This window comes from Oryx dammah, unplaced genomic scaffold (assembly GCF_014754425.2).
Source record: "Oryx dammah isolate SB20612 unplaced genomic scaffold, SCBI_Odam_1.1 HiC_scaffold_11211, whole genome shotgun sequence".
NCBI classification, from domain to species: Eukaryota; Metazoa; Chordata; class Mammalia; order Artiodactyla; family Bovidae; genus Oryx; species Oryx dammah.
The window spans coordinates 569363-580982 of record NW_024080604.1 but is presented as its reverse complement, the minus strand read 5'-3'; the positions used below and the strand labels follow the sequence as shown (position 1 = coordinate 580982).

The 11620-nt window shown below is 41.6% G+C and overlaps 1 protein-coding gene across 1 annotated transcript; it reads right to left on the bottom strand.

The window, feature by feature from the left end:
* Positions 1–5896: 5896 nt before the first annotated feature.
* LOC120861031 (olfactory receptor 10AG1-like) lies at positions 5897–6832 on the bottom strand. Its single transcript, XM_040236720.1, is given in 2 exon segments — positions 5897–6309; positions 6312–6832. Coding segments are annotated over 2 exon segments (903 nt in total). The 5' UTR covers positions 6802–6832.
* Between the last annotated feature and the right edge of the window lie 4788 nt (positions 6833–11620).

The following is an 11620-nucleotide window of genomic DNA, read 5'->3' as shown; positions in this document are numbered from 1 at the left end:
ACAGGTACCTCAGGGGAACCTCTCGTGATGCCTCAGGGAAGTCAAGTCTCCTTTCGAGTTGCAAAGAGGAGCAGAGGGTGGCTCTCAAGTCACTTTGGGGGACTCGGGCCTCATCTCGCATTCGGGGTGGGGGGGTCTCCTGATGTTTCTCGAGCTGTGGTGGGAAGCTTTGGGTTCCTCTCGAGTTCTGACATGGTCTTTTGGGAGCCTGGCATGTTGCCTCAGGCAAGTTAGGCCTTCCTTTCAAGTTCTGAGGGCCACCTTGGGATTCCTTTGTGTCCCTGAAGGAACATATGGTCTCATTTCAGGTTGTGGCAGGAATCAGGCTTCCTCTCCAGTTGCGACAGGTGCCTCAAGCTTCCTCTTGAGTTTCAACAGGGCAGTCAGCCCTCAGCTCATGCTGAGGCATGGAACTCCATTTTCCAATCAAATTGGAAAAGGGGTGTCAGGACTCTCTTGTTGAATTGACACGGGAAACTTTGGCTTTTTGTAGAGGTGCAACAGGGGAGTCAGACCTCCCTTCATGTTGTTAGGGGATCCTTGGGGTTCCATTTGAGTCTTTTCAGGGCAATGAGGCTTTATCTCGGATTGAGGGGAAGTAGGTGTCCTTTTGACTTGCAGCAGAAACTGTGGAGTTCCTCTCGGGTTTCAATAGGGAGAACAGGCCTCCTCTTGAGCTGCTAGCGGAAACTTGGGATTCCTCTGAGTTGAAGCAGGAGAATCAGCGCTGATCTCGAGATGGTGAGGCAAAAACGGGACTCTTTTTGAGTTTGGTGTGACACTCGTGGTTCCTCACGAGTGGTGACGGGTATCTCGGGGAAACTCTGGAGTTGCCTAAAGGGATGCAAGCCTCCTTTCAAGTTTCAAAAGGGATTACTGGATTGCTTTCATGGTGCTACAGGGGAAAGGGGCCTCATCTCGCGTTTGGGCGGGGGGCTGTGGGGTGGGAAATGTTACGGTTTTTCTTGAGTGCAGAAGGAAACTTGAGGTTCCTCTAGATTTCTGAAGGTGAACTCAGGGAACCTCGCATGTTGCCTAAAGGAAGTCAAGCCTCCTTTTGAGTTGTGAGTTGGTACGCGGGATTGCTCTCGAGTCACTGCCAGGTAATGGGCCTCATTGCGCCTCCAAGGGTGTATCTCGTGGTATTTCTCAGGTTGCAGCCTGAAGCCTTGGGTTCCTCTCGAGTTGCATCGAGTACCTCAGGGAACCTCTCCTGTTTCCTCAGGGTAGTCCAGTCTCCTTCTGAGTTGTGATGCGGTGCGCAGAATTGCTCTCAAGTCACTGCAGGGGAAAGGGCTTCATCTCGCATTGTGTTGGAAACTCGTGATGTTTCTCAAGTTCCAGCCTGAAGCTTTGGGCTCCTCTCGAGTTGTGACAGGGACCTCAGAGTACCTCTCCTCTTTCTTGAGTTTAGTCAAGGCTCCTTTTGAGGTGCGAGGGTTGCACAGGATTGCTCTCATGTCACTGAGGGTGAAATGGGCCTTATCTCGCATTGAGGGGGAAATCTCATGGTGTTTCTCGAGTTGCAGCAGGAAGCTTTGGGTTGCTCTCAAGGTTGAAGGGGGACCTTAGCGAGCCTCTCATGTTGCCTCAGGGTAGTCAGGCCTCCCTTCAACTTGTGAGGGCCACCTCGGGATTCCTCTCAAGTCGCTGAAGGGCTATATGAGCTCATTTAAGGATGAGGCGGGAATCCATTTTCCTTTCCAGCTGTGACAGGGATCTCGGGGTTCCTATCGAGTTTCAACAGGGGAGTCAGCCCTCGGCTCCTGTTGAGGCATGGGACTTGATTTCCTCCTTAGTAAAAGGGATGTCAGTCCTCCCGTCGAGTTGAGGTTGGGATGTGGGTCTTTTTCTAGAGGTACAACAGGTGAGTCAGACATCCGTTTGGGTTGTGAAGGCCTACTCGGTGCTCCATTCGAGTCTGTGTAGGGGAATGAGGCCTTATCTTGAGTTGAGGCAGTACTCGCTGTCCTTTCGACTTGCAGCACAAACCGTGGGGTTCCTCTAGAGTATCTATATATGAGACCATCCTTCTCCTGAGATATGAAGGGAACACTGGGATTCTTCTCAAAACGAAGCAGAGGAATCGGCCCTCAGTCGAGATGAGGCGGTGAACATGGGGCATTTCCCCATTTGTTGTGTGAAACCGAGGTGGTGATGGGTATTGTGGAGAACCTCTTGAGTTGCTAAAGGAAATCAAGCCTCCTTCCCATTTTCGAGAGGGAACATGGGATTGCTCTCAAGGTGCTGCAGGGGAAACGGGCCTAATCTTGCATAGAGGGTGGAATCTCTTGGTTTCTCGAGTTGCTGCCGGAAGCTTGGGGTTCCTCTCAAGCTGCCACGGGTACCTCAGGGGAACCTCTCGTGATGCCTCAGGGAAGTCAAGTCTCCTTTTGAGTTGCCAGGTGGAGCAGAGGGTGGCTCTCGAGTCACTTCAGGGGACTCAGGCCTCATCTCGCATGCTGTGGGGGATCTCCTGATGTTTCTTGAGTTGTGCTGGGAAGCTTTGGGTTCCTCTCGAGTTTTGACGTGGTCTTCTGGGAGCCTGGCATGCTGCCTCAGACAAGTCAGGCCTCTTTTTAAGTTCTGAGGGCCACCTCGGGATTCCTTTGTGTCGCTGAAGGGATATATGGCCACAGCAGCCCATTCCAGTGTTCTTGCCTGGAGAATTCCCTGGATGCAGGAGCCAGCTGGGATACGGTCCACAGGGTTGCAGAGAGTTGGACACAACCAAAGCAACTTAGTGTACACACGTGATGTGAGTTGAGCAGGTGGAGAAAACTTTGGCTCACCCCTTTGTTGATGGCAACATAGGATGGAGAAGTGATTTTACTGTAGGAGCCAAGTGTCAACTGAAAAGGGATCATGACAAACGATTCACTAATAGTACAACTATAGAGACTGACATCTCATTCAGAAAAACATCGCCACAGCCCAACTTGTAGTTAGATCCAAAACTGATAGAGGGGAAATCTGGCATGTTTGCCTTATCCTGGCTGTAACACCACTGATCCAAGAGCCAAGCATCATCATCTGAATACAGAGCTCCTGGTTTATAAGTAGGAGAAGTTGCAGAAATTACAGTTGGCCACATAGCAGTCACGGGCCATTACTGTCAAGGCCAAGTATTCTGTGTCCCCAAGAATATAAATAAAATATATCTTTTAGTTCCTTTCATATATATATATATATATTCTGACTGAAGGTTTATGGATATTCTAGAAAGAGTGACAGATACATAACAGATTTCCAAGAAGGAAAAGTTACTGAGGAAAAGATACATGGGAATTTGAGAGCCTGGTCAACTCTGTTTACGAGAATATTGATGTTGCTTCTCACCAGGATAATCACATAAAAAAGAACATATTACAAAAAGAAACACTCAGACATTTGGGAATACAGAAAAATCTCCAAAAAACTGTTACCACTGAAGTGAAATATGCTTCTGGGTTGTGTGTGTGTTTGTTTCATGATCTCTCTGTTAAAAGAGTGAAATCAGTCATTTTTCTATTTTTGTATAGCTATATGTAAATATATATTTGTTGTTGTTGTTTAGTCTTCCAGCCATGTCCAACTCTTCACATCTCTATGGACTGCAGCACTCCAGGCTACCCTGTCTCTCACCATCTTCTGGAGTTTGCCTAAGTTTATGTCTACTGAATCCGTGATGCCATCCAGCCACTCATCCTCATCCCTTCTCCTCCTGCCTTCAATCTTTCCCAGCATCAGGGTCTTTTCTAATGAGTCAGCTGTTTGCATCAGGTGGCCAAAGTATTGGAACTTCAGCTTCAGCATATGTCCTTCCAGTGAATATTGAAATATATATATGTTTATATGATATATAATATATATTATACATATGCAATAGTGCCTATGTACATATATATCCGTTTCATAATCTTAAATTTATCTCATTTATAACTATTATTAAAGCTATTTTAGTCCTTTTTAAAAATAAGTTATCAAATATTATATATTCTGATTCTGTTTAGTCCATAAAAAATGTGTTATTTCTTTAAAATATCAAAGATTATTTGGCTGATATTGAAATTTTTCTGTTAGCTACTAAATATTCTGTAAAATATTGGGAGGCAATAAGAAAAGAAAAAAAGCAGTAATTTTTTCCCATATGTAGTTTTTATGTTCTGAATATAATTTATTATTTTGTTATATGTATATTATACTTTTTGTAATAAATCCATATTCCAAAAAAAAGTATAAATAAATAAGTCAGACATTATCTGAACTGTCACTGTAAAGGAGTCCTTTCTCTCTTCTAATACACATCCAGATATTGCTGACATATATACACACCAAGTAGAAAGATTCACATGTGAAATGTTATATAAATATATGGATGCTATCTCCCTGTGTTTTACAAAAATAGAATTATGTTTTATACATGTATTTATGTGCTTACTTACATGCCTGAAAAGCTTGGGATTTCCTCACTGGCATGTCTCTAAAACATTGTCTTGAGACACTGTGCAGCATCACATGGTAAGTGGGCGCCCATGTCTACTATGTTCCAAATGAGAACAGCTTGCCTTTGCTTTGCTAGGGTTCTCTTTTGCAGTATTCAAAAAGCTTTTAACAAACATTCTTGAACAAATACAATTAACCATCATTCTTGGGCAAGTATTTTTATGAGGCTTCATTGATATCGTTTTTAAAGTTAAAAAAATCCTACATTAAAAAAAAATCATTGTTCCTAAAAGATACAGAATTTATTCCAGATGATTAGAATAAAAACACCTTAATACACTTACACAGTGTATTATTTTTCTAGATTGTAACAAATTATCACAAATTGAGAAGGTTTAAGTAACAGAAGTTGACTTTCTCATAACTTTAAAAGCCACTGTCCCAAATCACCTGTTGACAGGGTTTTCCTCCACAGACTCTAAAGGGATAGTCACGCCTCACTTCTTTCAGCTTTCGGTGGTCCCTGACTTCCTTTGTTTCATGGCCGTGTCATGTGTCACTCCCGGTTGCTTCCTCCATCTTCACGTGATATTCTTCTATGTGTCACTGCGTCTCTATTTTTAACTTAATCTCTCTCCCCCCCCCCGCCCCCCGCTTATAAGAACTAAGAACACTGATCATAGGATATAGTGCCCTTCCCTTAAATTAAGATAATCTTATTTCAAAGTCCTTAACTGAATTACATGTGCAAAGGCTTTTATTTTCCTAATAAGTTCAGGTTTGCAGGTTATAACCTGACATATATTTAGAGGGATCAACATTCAACCCAATGCCTTTTATAGTTTAAATTTCTAATATTCCTAATACTAAGGAGACATTACCAAAGCAAAACATGAAGCTACAAGCCAGAGGAAATGGTGTAACTAGAGAACAGTCAGCATTGAGGTAACAAAGGATCCTTTCAGGGTTTGTACTCTGAAAGGGATATGGACGCTTGCAAAAGAGAGAAAGAAGGAAAAATTGCTAGAAAACAGACTCCCCTACTCCCACCAACTTGGATGTGGTCGTTGTTGTCTCATCATCTAAAACCAATCCTAAGTACAGAAAAGGACAGTGAATATGCCTGAAGGAATGGGAAGTTTCAAGCAAATTTCTTACAGGGCATGACCCTGATCATTGGTTATAGTTAACTATCATTTTATTGCTCAGGAAATCTCTTAACTCACTCTTTCACAGTGACAGGAAAGATAGGTCTTTAGAATAAATCATTTCCATGGAGATAATGTGTGCTTTGATAACTCAGAAACACTTAACTCTTTGAAACTAGGGTCGTTTTACATAATGTGAGATGGCAGTGATGATATTAACTATCATTCCCTAGGAACATAGAAATAATACTAGATGATATTTTCTGATGTATTTACATGAGAAACATAAAAACAAATTGCTTCTGTAATTTCAAGCCTTCGCGTCAAGTTAATTTACTTAGTAGTTTCCTCAGTGCTATGGTGATATCTTTGTTCCTCAGAGTAAATATAATGGGATTCAAAGTTGGGATCCAAACTGTGTAGAAAAGAGAGATCAGCTTTCCAGTTTCTTCAGATTGATTTGGTTTGGGCTGTAAATAAGTGGTAGAGGCTGTGCCGTAGAATAAGACCACCACTGTGAGGTGAGACGAGCAAGTGGAGAAGGCTTCAGCCCTCCCTCTGGTGGATCGCGGTTTCAGAATGTTGGAGATGATTTTGCCATAGGAGACACCAATCAACAGAAATGGAACCATGATGAATACCACTGCATCTGCGTAGACTGCTATCTCGTTCACAAATGTGTCCCCACACGCAAGCTTGAATACTGGGGGGAGGTCACAGAAAAAATTATTAATTTGGTAGACCCACAAAAGGGCAGAGAAGAAACCTGCCATGTTTGCCCAATTACAACAGGAATTCCACTAACCCAGGAGGCAGTGACCAGCTGGACACAGACCTGGGGGTTCAAGATCAGACCATAGTGAAGAGGGTTACAAATGACCACGTAGTGGTCATAGGCCATCATGGCCAGGAAGAGACACTCTAAACCTCCAAACAGAAGGACCAAATACATTTGTGTAGCACAGGCAATGAAAGAAATGTGCCCTTTCTGGTTCAGGAGGTCTGTGAGCATTCTTGGGATAGTGACAGTTACATAACAGATTTCTAAAATGGAAAAGTGGTTGAGGAAAAAGTACATGGGGGTCTGGAGAGTAGGGTCAATTCTTGTCATCAGTACAATGACACTATTGCACATCAGGATGGCCAGATTGAGGACTAAAAATATCCCCCAAAGAATCCATTGGAAATTGGGAATATCAGAAAACCCCAAGAGGATAAATTCCATCATTGTGGTGATATTTGATTTTTCTGTTCTTAATTTGTACTCCATCTGTAGATACGGTAAATTCAAGACGGTTAATTCATTAATGCTTTTGAGCAACTATTCACTTCTGTTAACTGATCAGATGCGTGAAGCTATGTACATAATCCTTGCAAGTACTGCTGCCTTTGCCTTGCTCAGTTTCTAAGAAATGAGATTTGAAACCTCAGCGATGAACTGACTTGCAGTTAAAATCAATTAGAGAAATAAAATCTTTATTTTCTTATACTTGGATGTAGTGATACCAGAGGGCTTCCCTGGTATCTCGGCAGTAAAAGAATTTGCCTAAAATGCAGGAGATATAGGAGATGTAGGTTTGATCCATGGGTAAGGAAGATCCCTTGAAGGAGGGGATGGCAACCCACTCCAGTATTCTTGCCTAGAGAATTCCATGGACAAAGAGCCTGACAGGCTATGGCTCATGGGATCACAAAGAGTCAGACATGGCGGAAGTGATTGTGCAGCAGCAGTAATGATACCAGAAACAATACGATGTATGCATTTTTATTTAGAGCTTTATTGTGCAGCAATACTATTAAATTGTTTCACCCCTTTTAAAAGTGACACTATATATGACACAGGCTTACTATTGTTTTTCTTTGGGTTCATCCATTTGTTTCTCTGTAAGTAAAGTAAGTGAAGTCGCTCAGTCATGTCCAACTCTTTGCAACCCCATGGACTGTAGCCTACCAGGCTCCTCTGTCCATGGGATTTTCCAGGCAATAGTACTGGAGTGCATTGTCATTTCCTTCTCCAGTGGATCTTCCCGACCCAGGGATCAAACCCAGGTCTCCCTCATTGTAGACTGTCTGAGCCACCAGGGAATTCCATCTCCTTTCAATTCAAAGATTTTCACTTAAAACTTTTGCCTAATTCTTATTCAAAATATTTTAAGCCGTCCCATTTCTACTCCAGTGAGAACTGACTTTCTTAAACTCATTCCTTGTTACTGGGGGAACAGATACGTGTAATCATATTATTCTCTTCTGTGTACCTCACCCATAGGTTATGCTACACATGGAAAGCATGTTATATCATGGGGTCCAATAACATTTCTTATTAATACCCATTGTATACTGCATTACAAATACCAATTAATCTTTAACTTAGTCCATAAATATGACCCATTCTTCATGATATTCGGGTTCCCTGATACTCAGTTGATAAGGAAACTACCTGCAATGCAGGAGACCCTGATTTGATTCCAAGGTCAAGAAGACCCACTGGAGAAGTGGTAGGCTACCCACTCCAGTATTCCTGAGCTTCTCTTGTGACTCACCTGGTAAACAATTTGTCTGCAATGTGGGAGACCTGGGTTTGATCCTTGGGTTGGGAAGATCACCTGGAGAAAGGGAAAGGCTACCTACTCCAGTATTCTGGCCTGGAGAATATGGACTGTATAGTCCATGGGGTCAAAAAGAGTTGGACACGACTGACTGACTTTCACTTTCATGATATTTTAATATACTTTCTTCTTAACACGTGATTCTCTGATCCATTGTCATCTTCTATTACAACCAAATAAAATATGTCCTATATAATTCCATTGTAACTTCATCTAATAAAGTAATAAGTGAAACTTTATTTAAACCCTATGATTATTTATTTTAGGTATGCAAATGGCAAAAGCATATGAATGGGACTAACACACACACACACACACAGACCCGTTATCTTGCTTTACTTCAAGTTCACGTAATCAGATATCAGGCAGTCAACACTTTGACAATTCTCATAACACTTCATTAATGTTTGTTCTCTAACTGTGTTTTCATATTCCATTAAATCTACTATGTCTGTTCCCATCTTCCAGCCCCACAAACTATTGTTTTTGCATTCAGTTCAGTTCAGTTCAGTCGCTCAGTGGTGTCCGACTCTTTGCAACCCCATGAATTGCAGCACTCCAGGCCTCCCTGTCCATCACCAACTCCCAGAGTTTACTCAAACTCATGTCCATTGAGTCAGCGATGCCACCCAGCCATCTCATCTTCTGTCGTCCCCTTCTCCTCCTGCCCCCAATCCCTCCCAGCATCAGGGTCTTTTCCAATGAGTCAACTCTTTGCATAAGGTCGCCAAAGTATTGGAGTTTCAGCTTTAGCATCATTCCTTCCAATGAACACCCAGGACTGATCTCCTTTAGGATGGACTGGCTGGATCTTCTTGCAATCCAAAGGACTCTCAAGAGTCTTCTCCAACACCACAGTTCAAAAGCATCAATTCTTCAGCACTCAGCTTTCTTCACTGTCCAACTCTCATATCCATACATGACTACTGGAAAAACCATAGCATTGCCTAGATGGACCTTTGTTGGCACAGTAATGTCTCTTCTTTTTAATATGCTATCTAGGTTGGTCATAACTTTCCTTCCAAGAAGTAAGTGTCTTTTAATTTCATGGCTGCAATCACCATCTGCAGTGATTTTGGAGCCCCCAAAAATAAAGTCTGACACTGTTTCCACTCTTTCCCCATCTATTTCCCATGAAGTGATGGGACCAGATGCCATGATCTTCGTTTTCTGAATGTTGAGCTTTAAGCCAACTTTTTCACTCTCCTCTTTCACTTTCATCAAGAGGCTTTGTAGTTCCTCTTTACTTTCTGCCATAAGGGTGGTGTCATCTGCGTATCTGAGGTTATTGATATTTCTCCCATCAATCTTGATTCCAGCTTGTGCTTCTTCTTTCTCTCATATTTCTCTATTTCCACTAAAATTGGGTTTCAAAATTACCTTAAGTGAAAGTTTTATTACAAATACTATTAATATTATTATTGTTATTTCACTTATATCTAATTTTATCATTTAAAAAGAAATACATTTGTTAAGTTATTAACTAATTTTCAGATAAAGATCTCTGAATTTCATATTTCTATGTTTTATCTTTTGCATCTTAAACCTCAACAGCAAATTCAGAACTATTTTTAAATAAAACCATCTAACATCTTAACTTCATAGATTTACATGAAGTTATCTATGAGAATATAGATGTTTTGACCCTGTAAACTTTTATAATTCTTTTGAGTCAGGAAGTCACTCTTATTCTGGAGGATTCTTCAAAGATCAGCTGCTCTGAAATAGGAAATAGTCATGCTCACCCTGGGGGACATTTTCTCTTGAGTATCAGTTTAATTTCTAGAAGTCTGCTTTTGTTTGCTGATCATCTGGGTTTATTTTTTTTTTTTTTTTTACTTTACAATTCTGTATTGGTTTTGCCATACATTGACATGAATCCACCACGGGTGTACATGCGTTCCCAAACATGAACCCCCCTCCCAGCCCCCTCCCCACAACATCTCTCTGGGTTATCCCTGCGTGGGTTTATGTTTTAAAACTACTTTTTTCTGTACATGACTTGTCTTCTGTAGCTCCTTCTTGGCATAAGGTTCCCCTCTGTGGGGGTAGAAACTTAGTAGAGAAATTACACTTAATTTTCTCATATCAATAGTACTTTCTGGGAAAAAAATTAATACTTTCAATTTATTGCATTTCAGACCATTCGTAATTGCTGTAAATTTGCCTTCCTTAATTTTATTCCCATAATTCATCCAGATCTCATCTTTCACATCTTTAGAAAAAACCTGTCACTTACTAATACACAAACATGGTATGTTTGTTCTTTCCAATCCATTGCAGGGAAAGTTAGATCCCTTTTCAGAAGTGGAGCACTCTGTTCCTAGATTAACTTTTATGGAAATTAAAGTATGTTGTATCTGCTGACAAAATCTGGGTAGTTTTATTCATGTTACGATATCTAGTTGGTCATCAGCATAGGTATCTAGCAGATTCAAAATTAAAGGCACCCTAAAAATAGCCTAGAGCCTGTTGTGCAGAGTGAAGTAAGTCAGAAAGAGAAAGACAGATATCTTATATTGACACACACACACATATTTGTGTGTGTGTGTGTGTGTGTGTGTGTGCGCTTGAGAAAAATGATACTGATAAACCTATTTGCAAGGCAGGAATATAGACGCAGACATAAAGAACAGAATTCTGAGGGAAGGAGAGCATGTGACAAATTGAAAGATTAACATTGAGACATATACATCACCACATGTAAAACAGATAGCTAGTGGGAAGTTTCTAAATATATAAAACAGGGAGCTCAACCTGAAGCTCTATGACAACTGGGGGCAATAGGGTGGGGTGTGGGAGGGAGGTTAAAGACCGAGGAGATGTATACACCTATGACGGCCAGAACCAACACAACATTGTAAAGCAATTATCCTCCAATTAATAATTTAAAAAAAAAATTTCATTTCAGTTCAGTTCAGTCGCTCAGTTGTGTCCGACTCTTTGCGACCCCATGAATCGCAGCACACCAGGCCTCCCTGTCCATCACCAACTCCCGGAGTTCATTCAGACTCACGTCCGTCGAGTCGGTGATGCCATCCAGCCATCTCATCCTCTGTCATCCCCTTCTCCTCCTGCCCCCAATCCCTCCCAGCATCAGAGTCTTTTCCAATGAGACAACACTTCGCATGAGCTGTCCGAAGTACTGGAGCTTCAGCTTTAGCATCATTCCTTCCAAAGAAATCCCAGGACTGATCTCCTTCAGAATGGACTGGTTGGATCTCCTTGCAGTCCAAGGGACTCTCAAGAGTCTTCTCCAACAGCACAGTTCAAAAGCATCAATTCTTCGGTGCTCAGCTTTCTTCACAGTCCAACTCTCACATCCATACATGACCACAGGAAAAACCATAGCCTTGACTAGATGGACCTTAGTCGGCAAAGTAATGTCTCTGCTTTTGAATATACTTTCTAGGTTGGTCATAACTTTTCTTCCAAGGAGTA